This window comes from Enoplosus armatus, chromosome 13, assembly GCF_043641665.1.
Source record: "Enoplosus armatus isolate fEnoArm2 chromosome 13, fEnoArm2.hap1, whole genome shotgun sequence".
In the NCBI taxonomy this organism is placed as follows: Eukaryota; Metazoa; Chordata; class Actinopteri; order Centrarchiformes; family Enoplosidae; genus Enoplosus; species Enoplosus armatus.
The window spans coordinates 20,788,455-20,809,624 of NC_092192.1; the positions used below are offsets into that span (position 1 = coordinate 20,788,455).

At 42.9% G+C, this 21,170-nt stretch overlaps 1 protein-coding gene across 1 annotated transcript; it reads right to left on the minus strand.

The window, feature by feature from the left end:
- Positions 1-3,677: 3,677 nt before the first annotated feature.
- Positions 3,678-20,648, minus strand: map6a (microtubule-associated protein 6a). Its single transcript, XM_070917995.1, has 5 exons — positions 19,948-20,648; positions 8,813-9,026; positions 8,398-8,612; positions 5,182-5,292; positions 3,678-3,825 (listed from the first exon to the last, which is right to left on the minus strand). The coding sequence occupies exons 1-5, from the start codon at positions 20,646-20,648 to the stop codon at positions 3,678-3,680; spliced, it is 1,389 nt and encodes a 462-aa protein (XP_070774096.1).
- Positions 20,649-21,170: the final 522 nt, after the last annotated feature.

Here is a 21,170-nt window from a genome sequence, read left to right on the forward strand (position 1 = left end):
CTTGGATTGCATTGGATTGTAAAAACAGCAGGTGTTTCATCATTTATAAGCTTCACACATACACAGAGTGGCCACAACTAGCAACAATCTCCATTGTTAAATACACAAAAGTGGCTAGGGAGTCATTCCTGAATTCATAAATCAGGCCCTGGGGATTAGGGGGGAGCTCAGGAGGAGACATTAGTTTACCCACTCTGTACGTCTAGATTCCGGAAAGCAGCAGAGCCACATCCCTCGTAATGGCTGCAACATGATCCGTGTCTCCACAGTTCTTCCTCTTTCCTACCCCCTCTTCCTCACATCCGTCCCTCTGTTCATCCAGGTCAGGGCAGCTCTGAGACACAGTCATTCATCATGCTTCATGCTCTGTGTGTGTGTGTGTGTGTGTGTGTGTGTGTGCGCGTGCAGTATACACAGGGATCTCCAAAGGCTTTCACTCACACAGGTCATGACTAATTACACATCCTCGTAGTGTTTTTATGGAGCAGCTCAGGACAGTGTGACGGATTGTGATCCTCAAATGTGAGCAGTGTAATTGTGCTGTCTTGGTACTGTGCTACAATCTCAGTCACCTGCTGTTCTACAATCAGTTTCATCGATGTATTTCAATGGTGGAATGTAACTAAATATATTTACTCAAGTACACATGTGAGGTACTTGTACAGTACTTACTTCATGCCACTGCTACTTCTACTCCACTACAGTTCAGAGAGAAATGTTGTGCTTTTTACTCCTCGACATTTTATTGGTTACTTTATTCTATTATTTTTTTTTATTATACTTTATTACTCCACAGAACATATGATGAGAATGTAATGAACTGTTCTAGATGCAACGAACCATCAGTACACAAAGTAGTTAAAATTAGCAGTCACACTTTATTTTACAGGTCCCGTTATTTAGTGCCAATTATAGGTAAAGTTATTTACCTACCTATTGACCTGTGTACCTGTAAAGTGTTTAGTTCGTTTAGTTGAAGAGTTGTTGATTCATACAATTCAGTACCAAATTAGTGGCTGAGTGACTTGTGACATCACAACCTTACGGAAGTCCTGACGGCTCGTTTAAAGGCACAGTTTCTGAATACGGGCTGTGTGCATTTCTCCGTGGATTTTATACTTTCACAGTATTTATACAGCACCTTGACCGGCTTTATAATCAAACCTAATGCACTTAAGTCACATTTTCAGTGCAGGACTTATTTACAGTGTGGTATTGCTTCTTTTACTAAAGTATAGAAGAATATGAATACTTCCTCCACCACTGATGTATTTGAGGGTGAGATCTCAGGGGGGAACGGTGGTCTTCACTCGTTGCACTCGTCTGAAAGCTGCATTAATAGTGTCACAGTAAAAAATCACAGTGCAGCAAACAATGTAACACAACAGAATCGATGGCGATCGACTCTCTTCGCTCCGGTCCTCTTTGGATTTTGAATTATTTGTGAATATTTCATCAAGATGGCTGACTTGCTGATTAAGACTGACAGATTGAGTGTTACTTCCCCTCCCCCCCCCCCCCTCACGCTTGTTAAAGACAACAGTCTCTCGGAGCACAATTAGCCTACACAAATCCCAGAAATCTTCCCCACCAATGCAAGTTGTGATGTGACACCAAATCTGAAGCAGCGAGCACCACTAGGCTGCATGTGGACACTGAGTTGTGTCTGCGTGCATGTGAGTGGATGCAAGCATAATCATATATATTGTCTTTTACAGTTTGCTATGAAGCTAACAGCAGTAACGAAGGAGAGGCAGTCTAATGAGGAGCAATATGAACAGTGACAAGGAAACAGCCTCTCTACATCAAAACCTCCAACCAGCTGCTTATGTTGTTTCCTGCCCTGTTTCTTAATCTCTCTTTCCCTTACGCTCTGGACTGTAAAGCCATAAATGAAATATGAGTACCTGTCTTAATGAGGCACCCGAAAAGGCTGCCAAAAAAAACGCTTCCAAAAATGCTGCTTGTGCTTTTTAAGGAAAAGTAGGTAATCCATCGCGCTTTGCTTTTTGTTGCTGACTTGGAAATCTGACAGGAGTGCACGGTAACAGGTTTAGTCCTAGTTTTGGTCCAGCAGGGATGCATTAATTGAACAAGCAAAGTGGTTTGACAGCGGACCAGCTCCAGTTTGTTTCAGAGTTGTTTGTTGGATTAAACTTGAGAGGCCTTAGTAAGGTTTTTGGTACCGACTGAAATGTGTCCGCAGCGTCGAAAACTGTCAAGAACTGAAAGCTGGCATTGAGGTCAGATTCAAAATCATGTTTGCGGCTGCTTGTGTATAGGCAACATTTGAAGATCACCCCACCAGAGTACTCCACTGATTCAGCATTGCACTCCTATGACATTGTCGCACTCATGATGGACAGTTTAAAACAAAAAGGATCAAAATCAATGTAGCAGGACCAGATATTTTCTACTGACAGTTCAGTCAGAGATTCGGGTGTGCTATGCTAGTAGTGGCTAATGTAGCCTCGAACTGCGAGGTCTGATAAGCTTCCTTCTTTCTAACTCCACACGCCCAGATTTATTTTATTTTCGAACTTCTTCACAACACTCTTCAGCCCCAACTGATGTTTAGAGGCAATTTATCAGATTTCTCGCAGCTCCCTCCGGAGTCACAAAAGGCTTTATACAATTGTTCCCCTTTAAGATATAAAAATACTGACACATAAATAATGTAAGGCTTCACGTTTCCACATCACATGTGTGTGAGTTGCATACTGGATCACGACTGGCTCCCAAATTAGTTGTGATGTCACAAAGTCCTGCTGGTTCGTGCACGTCTTCAGCTGAGAAACCTTCCCCCCTTCAGCAGATGAAAGTGAACAACAGCCTTCTAGTGTCAAACTCTGCACACACATCATTCTGCACAGTGAGGCTCAAACGTCACAGTCAAGGAACAACGAGTAAACACAGTTTTTTTGAGTGGAGGGGGACTTTAAATATTTTAAAATGTGGCTTCTTCTGTTAAATGAAATAAGGGGTTTCATAGAAAAGAATGCTTGAATCAGGAAAAAAAGGATAAATTTGGAAAGATACGAAAAACTCTTGGCACTAGTATTGAACATTTTCAAACAATGCCAGTCAATCTAAAATGTATTAACGTACCCTTTTTTAATCTTTCTATCTCACAGTTTGTTATGCACTTAAATGTAATGGGCCAAGTGTCACATTGAATCCAGATCTAGGAGCCCCCTAGCCTACGTGACATGCCGAACCCTTCATCACTTCACACCATGCAAACCCCGCTATTTGAAAATGACTGACCATACAACAAAAACTACATTACGCTATGGCAATCTGCAAGTTATGCTTATTTATTAACACTAAAACTGATCAATGTACAGTACAGTTTATTGTTATTGTTGTAGAAGCACTTTATGGTGTGGCATTTCTAATAGTATTGATATACTCTTTTAAAATAAATTGCATGAAACCAGAAAATGATGTAGCACCTTTGCAATAATGCCGTGGGTCAAACAGCTGTGACCTCGGAGGCGAAAGCAGTTTCAAACATGCGTGTTTCAAATATGTGGGCTTCTCCTTGGAAACGTTTTTTTTTTTTTGTGGGATTCACCTCTTTTCCTAATCCAGCTTAGTTGCAAATACTAGATATTTACAGAACAGAGCAGCAGTCTCTGCATAAGGTGTATCTGCCTCCATCCTGACGGGCAGAACTACTCAGTCTGGTTCCCATCTAGGGCAAAGCGTACGACTCCGCTGCTCCTCCGAGGTTCGGGTCTTTCCAGCAGCGGCTGTGGCTCTCCTCCAGCAGCACCCTGGGAATGATGATGACTGGGTCGGAGTATCTCGTCTTTAGCATCTCTAGGAGGCAGCACATGGTTAAGACACCAGAGAGGAAGGAGACAGAAAGAGACACACGATGAGGCATTTCTCTCGGGCGAAACCACAACAAGTCATTGGGTAGAGCTGAGCACCCTGTGACCGCTCATTTCAGAGGAGAACATCAGGCTTCTGTTTTAGGGCTGAAAACTCAACAGGAGTCAAAGCTACAACATGACTACAGGGCTTCTTTGCCTGTTTGCTTATCACAGATATTACATAAAAAAAAGCCTCAATCAAATGACTTATGCATCATGTAATATAGGCCTTCTTGACTAAATCTTGAATAAAATCCATTGTGTCGTGGGGATACACATGTAAAGTTAAGCTTTTGGTCTATTTCTAATGATGCACTGGACAGCTTTGCATTTCGATCAATCCAGGCCTTTGGTTTAAATCTATACTTTGACCCCTTCAATTAGTCACAGAGACATTATGAACTGCAGGATGCCAATAGTGCAATGAGAGTCTCGGGGTGTTCTGTGAAAGAATAGCTACAAGATGCAGTACGTGTCACGCGAATCACATTTGAATGGGAATAAGTTAGCAGCACAAATTAAGAGTGAAGATCATTAACATGCACTTACAATTTTCCTTTGAACTCTCCAAAGCAGAGCCGCTTCCCTCATTCCATTCATACTTACCCCTCATCTTTTTTATCCAAGCTAACACTCCAGAGAGAGTGCAAAGTCTAGACCCAGTGATTTAATCATAGCATCAGATTGCAGGTCCAACAGAAAACAGTGGCAGCATGCTTCAGTGACGGATTGAGAATGAATATACAAAAGAAAACAAAACATAGTATGAAACTTTTACCCAGTGACAACAAGCTAAGATGCAAAGTGGTACAGTTGATAGAATAAGATGTGCTTACATGAGTGGCCTGCATCATACATGAGCAGGATAGTGATCTCCACTCTCCTCCCTGGGAGGATGATTCAACAGTCATGCAGTCTGTTTTAACCGTAAAGAGTGGGTGGTTTACAGCAGCTGGCGGAGGTTCAAGGATGGCTGGAGATGACTGGACTAAACCTGAGGCCTCCTTAAGAAAAGGCACCTTAAGGAACCTTACATGTAGGATGTGACAGCAGGCAGTCAGACAGCCCCATTCATCACCCCCTCCCCCCACTACAGTGTCCATATGGAAGAGAAATACAGTGGGGCTATGACCTGAGGAGTAGATCAGAGATAATGTGGTGGTTCACCAGAAAAACAAAACTGTGCCACTGTAATAGAAAACAAAAGTAAATCACAACTCCATGAGCATGTATGAATGGGAATGAGTGGCATTTGTGGCTCGTGGTCTATTTCTTTTCCGTTGCTCTTGTGATTGATTACCTGGGATTGGGTAGAGCACAGCCCCACAGGTGTTGCTTTAGAGTCTGCACCCAGCCAATATCTCGGATTGGCTGGCAGAGTTGTATGTAGTGGTACTGTTTTAGCACAACCCTTCAAATGAATCAGAATGTCACTCATTAGCACACGACAAATTGGGACACAGCATCATCCAAATGTGACATCCTCAAATACTCACATCATGACACCAGGCTAAGTATGAGAAAGAACAATGTGGCAAAATGGAATATCACACATTTGTGGGTGTTTTTTTGTTTTTTTTTGGCATAAAGAAGCATCATTTGTACATTAACTAGAAGCCTAAGAAGCACATGACATCTTATTCTGGAATAAGTTTCTGGACATCCTTTGACATGCATGTCGCTCTATAAGTCAGATGAGTTCTTGGAATATATTAGAGACATGATGCAAGAAATAATATATTCTGCAGTTCTCACATGAGGGCAACATGCAGGGCCTGGATCGGATGTCAGAGCTCATGCCAGAATGCGGAAGAAGTTGCAAGAGCAAAAATTCTCTTCCATGTGGATTTATTTAATGCTGTCTGTCTCACAAAGACAAAGACTGGGACAGGAGAAACACTGACAGAAACCTGCAACCACTAGTCTTTCACCATTCTTATTAACAACAAAAAAAAGCAAGAAGACACTGCTTTTTCTGCTTTTTTGCATTTATTTGTAATGTTTCATTAAATATGAGCAAGCAGATAGAAACACAAGCACGTCACAGTCATTTTTTATTTTTTTTCCGCCCAAGACATAACTTTCTTTACCATACTTTCTATCCTTATTTGCCTAATAATCACAAAGATAGCACAGGGTGTGTGGTGTGCTAAGCACCTTTTACATGTACTGCCCCTACAAGCCCCCTCCCTTGTGTTACATGACAAAGGGTCCCCCAAACAAAGGCTGCAAAATGATAATGAGTCGGGCCCTAATCCCTGAAGGGGCACGTGCTCAGTTTGGATAGACATGGTGGTGGTGGTGGTGATGGTCGCTGTGTCAGACATCACAGAAAATAGAGACGTACAGTCGTCCACTCAGAATGGATGGAAGGATGCTGAGTAGCAGAGCTAATGAGAATGGTGAGTGTGTGTGTGTATGTGTGTGTGTGTGTGTGGGGGGGGGGGGGTTGACGGGTTGACCCATGACAAAACTGTACAGTACTCTTCTATTCCAAAAACAAAGACTTGTCAAAATGATGTCTCTCTCTCTCTACATAAGCTAAGACTACGAAAGCAGCTGGATGCTTTGGACCAAGTGCAGCCAACATGTAGCCCTGCTGGAATATATAGACAGATATAAGCTGTATATACAAGGGAGGTTATAATTAGTCTGAACAGATAAACAGTTACAAAACAACTTGCTTCATGTTCCCTTTTTCTTCAACACATCTCTCTGAGGAAATCTGGATTAAACCAGGAGGCGTTGCAGCTTGTTTTGGTACGCTTTGCTAGATACCTCTTACACACAAACACAGTCCAGTGTTGAATCAACATTTTAAAAACAAACTCAACCTCATCATACCAAGCATACTTTTGGCCTGGGGCAAGACAGGTACAACCACATAGATTCAGAAACAGAGAGTGATGAGCACGCAGCAGTCCAAACCAGAAGCAGTTACACTCATCATCACATCACTGTGCCCTTATTGGGGAGTGTTCAAATAAACCATGGTATTAACAGATATTAGTCATAAAGGAAATTAGATCAAAACGTCTCATCCTTGTAAACAAATGTAACAAATGGCAGTGACTTGTTCATGATTTATTTGGATGCATTATGGGAGCTTCATCCATACAGCTCCCTCTTTAAAGGTAACGTGAAAAGTGCTATTAAGCAGCAATATGAGCCGTCCGCTATCGCCCCATGGCAGTCTAATCACATTGGTCACGGTCACCCTTGGCAGTTTAAAACAAACAAAAAAAAAAAGCCAAAAGGAGGTGTGTGTTCGAGGGTATGCTGCCGCAATTGCATTACTGCTGTGAAGCTTTGCAATAAAGACGACGTTGGAGGTGATCACACTGAGTTACGACTATACCGAACCACTCAACACAACATTTTCCAGCTCCACTGAACTCGCCCCTCTCTGATTCTGAGAAATGCTGCTACTCTAACGTTAAATGTCATCACGACTGCACTCCAGCATTATCTAATTCAGTGGGAATACTCGTCTGCTATGCAAATGACTGGTGTTTAATGCATAATCAGTTTAGTGTGACCCAGATGGTTCCGTGGCAACAAATTGGGTGTTACAAAATAGCCTTGAGTGAACTAAAATAACACTGTATGAATGGGTTTCACATGAACGGAGCAAATGCTGAATGGGTGTTTTTAAAAAAAAACATTTTTTAGATGAATTGAAAACGATTTTGTGCAGCCTACAACAGAGTTCAGTTACAAATGAGACATTGGATTACATAAATCACATTGAACAAAGCGTTGTGGTGTCGCCCAACACAGGCTCTGAGCCTCGTGAGCTCTACCATGAACAGAGGACAGAAGCAAAGATGACAGAGCAGGTACAAAACAAGCCGTGGATCAGACACTCGTGACTAACCAAGCGGGACATTTATCAAAGATTTTCAGATTTGCGGTTAATTTAGCACGTGCAGAAACCACATCCAAGAGCCAATTTGATTATCTTTTCTCCCAAAAACAAAAAGAAGGAGGAAGAAAAATCCTTGATAAACTCCACAAAGCAATCTGCTCAGTTGATCAAAGCCAACCCTTCAGAATTGCTTGTCGGTGGGCCCATGCAACAAGAGCCATCCATTGGCTGGCCAGACAGCCAGTAGCCATGGCAACCTGGAGATGGAGGCGAGCAAGTGGGGGTGGTGGGTGGCATCAAATGGCGGAGGAAGAGGATGATCCCGCCCACTCGTCACTATAGCGATCTAACATAGCGTGAGGTGGGAGGAGCAATGACATGTCATGTCTAAACCCCAACATCTTATTTCATTATGTTCGTACAAACGTAGCCGAGAGGTAGTGAAAGAGGACAGAGAAGAAGAGTGAGTGGATACTGAGAGGCTGAACAAAGAAGAGAAGAAGAAAGAGACTGCAGGGGGAAACAGAGGGAAAGAAGAGAGAGAGAAGGAAAGATGAGAACCGTAGTTAATTTTGCAGCCTCTGTGTTTGTTTTTTTTCCCCCCAAAAATAAGAAAGAAAAGGAGAAGTAGTGCTAAATGATTTTTACTCTTTTGCCTCAGCCAGTTTGTTGTTCATCTCTTTACTTTTCTCCTTGTCCCCCACCGCCGGCCGGTTCTCGGGCTGGTTCTCCGAGGTCGCCTTCTTGGAGCCCCTCAGCGCGGCGCTCTGCTTATCTTTGGCTTTCTTCGCTGGCTTGCCCTGGCCTGCCGCTGTGGCTCCAGGCTTTTTGGGTTTAGAGCGAGGGGCACTATACCTGTCAACCTAAGGATGTCGGACAGCGCAAATGAGATTCCTGAGCTGAAATGCCTCAGTTATGGCTAGTTATTTCTAAAACTGTGCTGTGCAATGAGATGAGCATGGCAAGAATTTCACAACATTACAGTGATGTAAAGATTTTTTCAGCTCCCCTTCCCTAAATTCATTTTAAACCATACTATGTGCTTAGAAAGCTGCGTTCTCACCTGTTTGGTGGGGTCTATGTAAGGCTCGCTGTACAAACTGCGTATCCTCCTCCTTTCCAGGGCCTTGTTGTTGGCTGGCTGCAGAGGGGCTTGCCCCTTGTAGGTGGCACTGTAGCTGGTCTCTTGGCTGGTCTTCCCATCCGGTGGCAGGTACTGGGACCGGGCCCGGATCATCTTTGCCGGCTTCACATCTCTGTAAGCCTTGTACTCAGTTCTGTGTGGAAAGAAGGAAATCAGCTTTACTTTGTTGTAAGAGCTTTAAAACCCATCAATAAGGATTGCAGAGTCACAACAGGGCACAGGTGACAGTGACACGTTGCCTTCTGGGTAATTCATCACTGTAAATGCTTCTGATAAACAGAACATTGTTAGACAGCCTTAAAGGTCTCAAGTTAAAGGAATAGTTTGACATTTTTGGGAAATATGCTTGTTTGCTAGCTTGCTAAATATATAGCTAGCTTAGCAAAAAGAAACAGCCAGCCTGGCTCTGTCTAAAGGTAAAAAAAACAGAAAAAACAGTCCAGCACATGAAGCCATGCACAACACTTTGTTATTTCGTACAGAAGGAGAAGCAAAACAAACAAGCTGTAACGTGTTGATTAGTGAGCTTTAGAGGTGCCGGCAGTCTGATCTTGTTGTCTTTGGACAGAGCTAGGCTAGCTGTTTGCCCCTGCTTCCAGTCTTTATACTAAGTTAAGCTAACCGGCTGCTAGCTCTAGCTTCATTAGCAAATAAGCATTTCTCCCCAAATGTCTAATTATTCTTTCGACACCAATAAAGATGAATCTTGTTTGTTTTTTAATGAAACATTAGTTGCAGTATCACTTTTCTGCTGGTTCATTATACCCTTTTAGTCTTTTGTGTATTTAATAAATACTATTTTTTCTGGTACAATTATCCCTATGCAAATCAGTGACTCTGTCTCTACACTGCCTCTGGTGTTGCTGTATTTTGTTTGGCGACTGTCTAACCCTTCTTTGCTGGAGCATCATTAAAGAGAATCTCTACAAAAATAGACCTGATTCTTATTGTAGACAGCATGACACCAATTTTGCAATCCGTGTCTATAGGAAACATGGGAGGAGAAGTGGTGCATTACTGCTGGAGAGCAGAGTATGTCAGAGGTGCTGTAGGTGGGGGGAGGTCTGCACCACAGTCTGATGCCGTGATATTCTGTAGTCCTCACACAGCAGTTCTGAAGAAGGTCAGCAGTATGGCATCCACACAGAGCAGGCTGGCCTGCAGCATGCGTCCTGTACCAGCCTCCTCACATTTAAAGACTATGGATAACTGTACCACAGAAGGACAACCACAGCAGCAGTACATCAGGTGCATATTCACTGCATCCCTCTCTTTCTCTCTCTCCTTCACACTCTTTATTTTTCTCTGCAGTGTACTGGATTCCCTCGCCATCAGTCACGCAGCAAACTACCACATGTTATGTACAGAAGCTAATCACCTGTATTTCCATTGTATGCTGCATCTAACAATTATTTCGAGTATTAACATGCTCATTATAAAACATCATCAAATTGCTTGTTTTGTCCAACGAACTCTTCAACACTAAAGATATTAGACTACGAAAAGCAGCAAAACCTCACAAAGGAAAGGCTGGAACCAGAGAACATTTGGCAAAAAAAGAAAATGGCCTAGACGATTGATCAGTCACCAAAACAGTTGCTGATTATTTTTCTGTTAACCGATCAATTGACAATTTGTTTGAGCTGTGCCCTGTATTATTGTTATAAAAGAAGAAAGTCACTTCACAGAAGACACTAATATGCTTTTTTTTTTTTTTTACTATTGTGGAAAATCAGATATGCTGAAATGTGCCTTTGCTTTAAATGTTACATTCATAGGTTAGTACCTTAAAAAAGGTAATCAGGTAATGTTTCAGAAAACAGACATATACTATAAGACCCTACTATCTGAGCAGGAAGCTATCTGGTCAATGTGTGTGCTCTCTCGTGAATGAGCTGTACACTGCCTGTGGAAAAGGAAACAATGTCAGCATGTAATCCCAGATGACTTGTCTAACAGTGATGTAAAATTGTCATTAATCATCAAGAAAAGAGAATGCATGTAGACCTATACACATAGCACATAGACTTGGCCTCAGCGTCCTCATTCAAAACATCAGAATAGTTTTATAGTAGTGCAATAGGATGCCGTGACGCTGTAGCTAAGAACAAAGGAAAACAGACAGCTCTCTGGTTTAGGCCAGTCAGGCGACACCTATCAGTCGTCCCCAGTGGCTCCAGTGCAGTCACAAACACATGAACTGTCCAACCCCCAGCGCAGCACAATTCAGTGCGAACACTGATAGATACTTTATTTGTCCCAGCAGGAAAATTGGTTTGCAGCACGATCACAAGGCATTTCATCACCACCTCACAAAAGTTACCACGAGACACACAAGAAGAAAAAAAGAAAATTACCTGTTTAAAAGAAAATGCCTTGTGGAACATATGAAATCTTGGACCTATTTTTAGTGAGAGCCACGTTACTGTAGCCAAGGCTCAGAGAAAAGTCGGCAACACCACCAAGTGCAGATAGGGGAGCAGACAAGGTCGGGCTTCTGTACTAGAGCCTCATTAGAACAATTTATAAGCCAGAGTCATATGGGAAAACATCAAATCAATATTTACTGGCAGCTATGGAAAACAGCCTTGGAGACCGTGTGATCCTGTTTAATGTAGTGCACGTGGCAGGGACAGGCGCGCTGATTTGACATCTTTTCATGCGGTACATTGAGAAGGGGTCCATGAGACTGCAGCTGTCTGACTTTGCATCCCAGTGTGAGAGCTGCGTTCTGACCTCAGGTGTTCCTGTGGTGGGCTGTCATGGGAAAGCATGTGGGAGCGAGACGATAAACAACAACAGGTTGTGTGAGGCACGGCCCATTTTTACCATAATATGAAAAGCAAACTATCTATGACACAAAGGGTGGTGACAGCGATATGACTGCTGAATACAGAAATCCCTCCAGTGGTGCAGAGGAGAGGTGGAAATCACTCAGAGAGCGATTACATAACAGGACCGAAGTCCACTTTCAATGCTCGACAGGGGCCAAGAAGCCACAGTGCAGAGACAGGTTATACAACAATGTCCAAGGCCAAGGGTATAAAGCACTCACATGACACCACAGGGAGTGTGTGTGTGTGTGTGTGTGAAGGAGACAGAGAAAGCGTCAGATTGTGGGTGCAGACAAGGTTCACAGTGTGAAACACCGGTCTGTACTGTAACATTGCTTCTATTCATGCACATACGACTGTGTAACAATACAGCTTGTGTCTCTGAGGTCAGAGTGTACTTGGTACTTGTTTAAAAATGAGTGTTCAAAAACGACCTTGGCACAGTGGCTGTCATGTGACTTACATCACCATAGATACTATAATATACAAAAGAACCATCTTCATAGCATTTTTAACAAAGACCAATATCTGCTCCTAGAGATTCAGAAATTTTACAAGAGAAATGCAAATGATCATAAATACAAAACATACGTACAACCTTTCATCTCCACCTATCAATGGGCAAAATGGGTTGAGTTCTGTAATCTTTCAACCTCTTTTTTTTTTTTCAAACGAATTATTCAAAAATACAATCTACTATACAATACAAGTCTCTTCCATCTCTTTATATTAATGGATAATCTTAACTAACCGACCATCCATCCAACCATCCTTTAACTGAATTTCATCCAGAGACTTCCTCAGGCACCACCCTGTTGAAGGCAAAGCAGCTGAAGACGCTTGGTGAGTGAAGCCTGGCGCACTGGAGAAGAGTTGTAAGACTTGTTTTCATTTTGACGGGCTCACACTGGTCTGTACCTCACTGTGTGTGCGTTAGAGGCCCAGTGAGGAGCATATAATGCAGCTAAGTAGTCCTTTTCAGAGCATGCCAAACGTGTTGGCTGGTGATTCATTTACATTCACGGGCTCTCCAGTTTATTTTTCATATTTTTCATATTTCATTGTACTGAAATCCAATAAACATCCATACACTATTTTCAGTGTTTAATTTTTGCTGAGAAGAAGACACAGAAGAGGTGTTTCTAATAGCTCTGCTCTGCTCATCCAATCCATGATAAAAAAAATGAAATCCTTCCATGAAAATGAAATCACATCTCACATTTCAAATAACCAAATAACAATTTTTTATGTATCTATATGAATTTCTGCATCCTCTCCTGCTTTGCTGTTAAGGAGGATGTCGCTCAGTTCTGTGAGTCACTGAGGCCCAGGCCATGCTATCATACCGCCTGATATTTCTCGCTGTGTGACTAAAGCTGCTTTGGACGGCTGACCCTGCTGACCCGCTGTGGTGGAGGGGATGTGCGGAGAAAGGCCTCGTCACTACAACCAAACACTGGCACTGACAGGGGTGGAACCGCGCCAGGGTACAGCACTGCTGAGCTTCATGCAGCCCTGCGCCAACATGGCACAATCTGGACCACTCACCAAGGGGGGAGTTAAGGGAGAAAAGAATAAAAAGCAAATTTCGGCACAGTGGGATCAAACAGTGTCGAGCCGCACAAGTTGCCTTGACACATAATTGCAGTTAAAAGTACGATGACAGGTTCTTGGCAGGCCACAGAAAACTAGCCAGGTGTAGAGTGAAAAAGGCAAGTTCCCACATTCCCATTCCCATTGAGAAACTGTATTTTAAAACCCCTAATGTGAAGCAAGCCTCTTATTGCAGGCAGCCCTTCCTCCAACACCTCCCTGGGACGCAGAAGGTCCACAGTAAAAATATAAATACCACATAAAGTGCTCGACAGAACATACTGTAAAACAACATCATGATAATATGAACAAGGAGTCCCTGCAGTGCCCATTTTGTATGTAGATTATACTGTATGTGTCCCACACACACATCCGTTTATGAACCTCATAATCAAATAAATCCTGTACATAATGTGCATTAGTGATACAATGATTAGTCAATTAATCAATTAGGAAATGTACTGGAAATCCTTTATTAACTATAATAATTAATAAACGATATTTAGTTCACAATTCTGACAGACCATGATGATACTAACATGCTGATGTTTAGCAGGTCTAATGATCATCTGATGATTATCTTTTTTTAACTAGATTTTTTAACTAGTTCCAGCTTCTCTAACATGAGGTTTTTACATCATTATAAATGGATTACTGCTGAAGAATCGATTGTTCTGATATTATTATAATCAATAAGATAAAAAATAGTTGTATCTCTAATGTCTATATAAGGATGAAAAGTGTAATTTGAGTGTGACTCTGTTAGAATGCACTTTGTAATTTGTGCAAGCCATAAATACATCCGTTCACTAACACTGCTGAGATGAACGCCTGTGCAGTTATCACCGACGGCGACCACAGTGACTCTGGCTCTAACTCCTCACCAGTGCTGGCCGGAGATAAAGGGCTGGCCCGCTTCTCTCAGAGTATTCCAAGGAATCAATGTGCCCACGCACAGCACTGTGGCTTCACTTCCTAATAGTGTTTGTTGGTGTGTCAGCGGGCGTAGAGCCTGGCTTCTGGTCAATACTCCCTCCTTCTATCTCACAGCCTCTTTGTAGCCTCTGAGGCAGTGGCTCAATGGAAACAGCTACACTGAGAGCTGCAACAGTGCACATACAGTGTTACAGTGGATTCTCATTGGGTCACAAAGGATGGCTCCCGTGCAAATCTGACTGAAGAATTCTTGTAAGGTTAGTAACGGTAACAATTCAAAGCTCTGCCAATTACTATAAACACAGCAACCATCAAACATACTATAGCCACCATTTTAAATAAAGGAACGTTTCAAAAATGTCGACTTGAGCATGTGTGTTAATGATGCAGGCAGGTTTCCAGTTATTAACAATGGTCTGAGTTTAGTTACAAACAGCAGGTCTAACTGGGTTACAGTATCTTACATAATTCATTCACATCCTGGAGACATTTCCCCGTGAATTAACTGTAAACAGATATGATAAAATCAGATTGGATTAGGTTACATAAGACAGCTAGCATTAGCTGGCAGAGCTCTGAATTGACGCAACAAATGAATACTGGACATCAGCTGAGATTTGAAGGATTACATTTTGGCGAGAGTAAATCTCACAAGTGAACCGCACTGATTTTTATTTTCAGGGAGCAGAAAAAAAAGAAAATCAGAGCACTCTTTTACTGCAAATTAGTTGCGAGATAACAACCCGCCCTTTTTTTCTTTCTCCTCTGATTTGTCCTGCCTCCCTGTCTTTGAGCTGAAGCAGAATGGGTGTTTCTGCATTCACTGCTTGTCAGTAGAAACATGAGGCTTTGCTGGCTCTCTAAGAGGATCATTTTTAAATCCACCAGAATCCATTGGCCTCTTTACAGTGTACTGTCTGCTCGTGCCCACAAGTGCTGTGTACGTTCTGTAAACGTGACACAAAAGACAAACTCATTTGGAATTGATGGAGCGCCCTTGTCTGGGAGAGGGAGGATTTTACGTGTCCAGGTGAGAAACCATGAGAGAAGAAAATCAAAAGAAGAAGCTCCTGCGATTGTTCTGCTGCGAAAAGGCTCCGGCTGTGATACGTGACACAAATTAAAATGAAAGATTCATGCCTCCTCACTCTCTCTCACCCTTCCTGAACTCGGTGAACCTGCATCACCTGCCTCGCTGTCGGCGATGAAACTGCACTCTCATTTCTCATTCTTGGTCATCTGCTTGATAATTCTGTATGCAATCTGCTCTTCTAGTGTCTTTTATTAAACACCACGCTTCGCATAATGGAACAAACGATAATGACAGGATGAAGAATGGCCTTTGTCTTTTACAGCAGTGCTGGTAGCAAAAAGAAACCGGCAACAAAGACTTCAGCAGCTACTGTCTGAGACTCGGTACTAATTCTCATGCAAAAAAAAAGGCATTTTAAACATAATGCAGGGAGTTGGCGGCGAGATGAAGGTTGGAAAGAGCCTGTGACGGGGGGAGGGTGTTGGTTGAAAACGCTGCACCATATCAGGCAAGAATAGAACTATAGTTGACTTTAGCATTTTCCAGGTGCACTCCTGAAAAAGGGCCTTTGTGTTCAGCAAGCTCTCAATAGCAGCTCAATATTCATTATTTTTACATCAACACTTCACATTACCACACACAACTAGGGCCGAATGATGTGAGTGAAATATCTCACTGCAATTTGTCTGGCCAATAGTGCCATTTCAGATCCCAGACGTTAAACTGCAGGCCTGTATTTGTGGTCTACATAACAAGAAATGAATATGAATTATTGACAGGCATCTTCATGCTTATCTAGACTGTAACTGTGTTCTCCAGCCAAAGCAGTCAGGACAATCACTGCCACTACAGTTGGGTGTTTCATTACAGGAGATAAATATAAATAACAATAAATAAATGAACAAGTAGGCTGGTCCTCACTAGCAACAAGAAGAGAACTACATTCTCTATTTATATCCTCCTGAGACCCGGCCCATTCATTTATGTCCTTTATAATGGACATTTTGTTCACCTGTATCTTTCTTAAGTATTTGGAGTTACCCTTCCAAGTCCTATAGTATTCTGTAGGGGACATCCTGGGCTTTCCAGTGATGTGTCATGTGATGGGTTTGCATGCTGGGAACTTTACTTTTTTCCTCTATCAAGATGGCTGCCATACCAACAACCACATTTTATGGAAAGAGGAGAGGCAAGTCAAATATTCTTTATCTATTGCTATTTTTACCATGATAATTATATATATTCTTGTTCATAAACATGTTAAGAACAATATTTTTACATCTGAAAACAGTTTCATTATTTCTGTTTTGAAATAACAGGCATTTAATGAATGTCAACTGTATTAGACACCAGGACCATTTTAATGTATTTAATGACTGCACATTGTTGTAGGAGAAAGAAGTGAAGCAGAGAGGATTCTATACCGGATAGTAGAGGGAGATTCAGATTTGGAGCTTTCAGATGAGGAAAAGGATGAGGAGGATGAGTATCAGCCTGTGATAGGTGAAGATGATGATGAAGAAGGAGAGGAAGAAGATGCAGGAGAATCTGATGAGAGTCAGAGGCAGAGAGGGAGCAGCAAAGTCGTCATGCTCTGTGGGCCACGACTAACTTGTATGTTTTATTTAGTTTCAGGCTAATGTATTACATTTTATGATCATGTTAAGATTATTATTAAAATAAAAAATATATTTAAAAAAATTAAAATTGTAAGGTGTTTTTTTAGGCCCAAATAGATAGGAAATCACACTAAAACAGAAATTGTAAGACACTTTTTTCCCTTGGTTCTCAGGAGGATATAGAACCTTTTTATTAGAAAGGTCTCCTGCAAAAGCTCTCTCAGTACATCACTTCTCTTCTCACATTTAAAACCACTGTTGACCAGAGCAGATCTCAGGCCTGTAGTTACGCCTCGGGTAAATACTGCACTTGGGAAGACTGCCTTCCACTACTTGCACCTCATAAATGGAATGAATTATAGAGGAAAACTTGAATATCTCATTTTAAGCGTTTAACTTCCAAATCTATTTAGTGATGTCTGTGATTGTTTCTGATGCTGTATGTGCTTTTTCTATGTCTGATATATATGCTCATTGTATATTATGCTTCTGTCTTGCAAAAGAGATCTTGATCTCAATGACATCTGATTAAATAAACGTATATAAACAGATATGTATGTACCAAACATGATCACAAACTTATCTTATGAACAGAATCAGATGCAGTAAACTTGCCAGTTTAACAGTTCAACAGAAAAATGCATCAGTTTAGACACATTTCAGATATTACATTAGCGGTATACATGACTTTCAAATGCAATGCACTGATAACAGCTGCATGGTTCACCAGTTATGGTAATAATGACAAACTGCTGGTAAGTCACGTCTGACAGAGTCGAGCTGATATCACACTCACGACACTGAAACTGCAGCGTATCCGGCCGAGCTAACGTTAGCTTCTCACACAGTCGTAATCAGGCTCGTAAGGTCATCATCTTAAAATGATGACATGATAACCTTCCCGGTTAGAGCGGAAAATTGCAACAACTGTGTTCACCAGCTCTCTGCCATCAATGCTCGACAACTACGGAGCTACCTGTTCGCCCTTCTGAGACAGATGTGAGGCAATCAAGTACATCATATATGCACAATGAATACTTGCTACACTGCTGGTCGTTTCCGAGCAGTAAAAAGACACAGCACACTCCTCATTTCTTTCAAACAGAGAGATTGTGCGTATTAACCAGGCCAAGCTGAGTACATTTACCGGTGACAGTTGTCATTTGCTACAGATTGTTAAGACACTGTTATGTTACAGTTTTGTCACATGTAAAGTGTAACACAGTGCATTTATATATATCAACATCGGGAAGATAATGTTATTAATATCGGGATATTGATTTCAACAATATCACTCAGGCCTGACTGAGGGATCAGCTTCTGTTTTTCTTAAACTGAAGTGATGATCCTGTGTAATCATGTGTGATTACTCAAAAACGAAAAAGTGATATCGAGAAAGACAAAACAAGTTTATTTTTAGTGCATGTGTATATTTGTGTGTGTGTGTGTGTGTGTGTGTGTGTGCTGTGTAACTGTGTGCACACCATCCGTGGTATTAACCCACAGTTGACCTGCTTTGAGTCTCTGCTGGCAATGGAAGACAGAGCGTTGACGGGGCTTCTGCTTGTCACAGTGCAGCCATGTCATGCCATGTGGGGGGAAAGTGCCCTGGGCTGCACCCTCCTGACTGCTCAACAACACAGGCACTGCAGCAAGGCACCAAACAGCTGGAAGACTCCCTCACGGATCTCACACAGTGCCACTCACCTCTGCCAGCCAAAACACATCATCTGCCAGGGTTCCTGTATCAACCCAAACCTGCACTCTGAGCCACAACATAATAAGCTGCATCCTTTTATGCGCACACTGTGACTCAAATTAAATGTATCATGGATTATAATATCTAATATAAATGCTGAGATATGACTCTTCAAGGTAAGACAAACAATAAATCATTGAATTCTTCTAAAACCCTAAGAATCCACTTAACACCAGATTACAGCAGCCGAAATGACACATAACTGAAGGCTCGAGTGTGAAACGGATCTCATACATCACATCATCTCACGCTCGCACCACCAGCAGCCTCCCCTGAACATAAATGCAACCGCTAACATCAACGCACAGCCTCAAGAGACATGCGTACAGTGACTGTGACGTGCGTGACTTGATGCTCATCCATCCACCAGTCCCCATCATCCTCGGGAACATTGCATAATAGGACGGACATTAGCCTCGTGGACCTATACATGCACTATACACTGTTTAATCTAATGACCTTGTGTGAGGGGAAAATAAAATATGACTGCTCTGAGATGTTTCCACACGCTGTGTGAACCTGAGAGCTGCTTGTTTCACGAAAACACGCTTTATTTTAGTTTGGGAAACAACTGCTTTCCTGAGATTAAGTGATAAATTAGCCAACCCCAATTAAGTCTTGTGTTGTGGAAATATAATTATCCCAGGCCACGCCCCCCCCATTTATTAAAGGTTTGTCCAAAGACCTCCAATTAATAAGGGACTTTGAGGGCATGGGGGGGGTTCAGAAAAGGCCTTTTTGCCGAAGACAGGGTTTTTGGGTGTTGGTAGTTTTGCGTCTTACCAGAAAGCAGAACTACAGTAAAGTATACAAATAAAAAATGTGTCATGTGGGAGCGACAGATGTTGGTTCAAAAGCAAAGACGAGCTGGAATACTTTTGCAAACAGGACACACCATTTTGTTAAGTTAGCCATTTCCACTTTTATTGGGTGGCTATGTGAAAATGATTATTCCATTAACAAATGAAGGTTTAAAATGGAGTAAAATCATGTAAAATTCTTTGTGCACTTTTGTTTATTAATGGCAGAATAAATTGTATTCACCCCCCCCCCCCTCCCCCATGGCAATAACTGTCATACAACAGATGCAGTGCTTGTGTTTCCTGTTGATAGGCATGTATGGTGGCTACCTAAAACCTCAGATTATAGTTAGGTGAATGAATAAAAGTATGATTTATGGCCTGCAGTATTTACAATACCACCTGTGACCCCTATGACCTTTCATCATGGACGTGTGAGGCCTCATCACCATGGCAATGCCAGGACGTGTTTGAACTCACTTGTAGGAGCTGCCGGCTGTAATCTCCTCTTTGATCTGCCTGTTCACAGCATCCGCGGCCGCCCTCCCTCTGCCCTCTCCGTCCCCCTTCAGGACAACTTGCTTCTGTCCCTCTTGTTTGCTGGACTTCTTTTTCCTCTCCTGCCCCGGCAGCAGGTCTTTCTCCTGTACTTTGTCAGCTACAGCGCTCTTCTCCACGCCGCTCTCAGCATCCGCCAGCGCCGCGTGCTGTTTCGCGTGCCTGGACCTGTCCGGTGCCCGGTCATCACCGGGCTTGGGTATCCAGGGATGGTCGTACCTTTTCGGGATGGGCCAGGGCTTGAAGTCCTTCTGGTACTGGGTCTCGCTGTTGAACGGTGTTTCCGGTCCGTGGTACTCGTTCTTGGGTTTAAAGCTCGGTTCGGGTCGCACTCTCCAGTGCTTAAAGTCCTCGCGCATCACCGAGCTACACACGCGCTCCTCGGAGACGCACCTTCGCGGCGCGCGTGCCGCCGTCGTGGTGCGGGTTTCTGCGCGAGACGGCTGCGTTTCTATGGCGACCCGGGCCTGGGGAGGGTGGAGCGGCGGCTGCAGCTGGATGTGCTGCATCTCAGAGACGTCCGTGTACTTGGTGAACACCAAAGGCACCGCAATGTCAGCCTTGTCCAGCTGGTTCCAGAAGCGGGCCATGCAGCACGCCCTGCTGATACAGGGCCACGCCATGGTGAGCTTCAGACGGCTCCACTACCGAACAACTCGACCCGGGTCCGACAGGAAGATATACGTTTCTCTGCACTCCGGTATCCTGACGTGAGAAGAAACAAGATGTCCGTGTGTCAGGCTGCACGGATGGCCGCAGTAGCCTGCTGCTGGCGTTAGACGAGGCTCTTAAGTAAATCCATCGTGCTTTTAAAACACACAGATTTGAAGGAGGTCGGTGAAGACTAAGCGTTCGGACGTTTGCTCCGCTGCCCTCTGTTGCCCGCTCCGTCCCGTGCGTCTTGCCACATCACTCCACGGCTGGGCACTGCAAGGAAAAAACAGCCCCGCCCGCCCGCTCAGCATCCCGGAGACACAAGGAGGAAAAATAAAAGTCAATATCAAAGGACTTCCGGCTTAACCTGCAGCTCGACCATAAGAGCCGCGCTGAAGGCTCTTATGAAGGAACAGTGTTCATTCAAAGAACACAGGGATGCTAGACTTTATTAGCCCGCAGGGTTTCCACATCCTCCGGATGGGTCACAC

What these genes read in the sequence shown, in the direction of transcription:
- map6a (XM_070917995.1), bottom strand. Translation starts at nt 20,648, where the DNA reads ATGGCGTGGCCCTGTATCAGCAGGGCGTGCTGCATGGCCCGCTTCTGG. An exon ending in AAACTGGCTGAGGCAAAAGA is followed by an intron (nt 5,293 to 8,397) that starts GTAAAAATCATT and finishes ATTCATTTGAAG; the next exon opens with GGTTGTGCTAAAACAGTACC. An exon ending in TGTGCTCTACCCAATCCCAG is followed by an intron (nt 3,826 to 5,181) that starts GTAATCAATCAC and finishes GCTGCCTCCTAG; the next exon opens with AGATGCTAAAGACGAGATAC.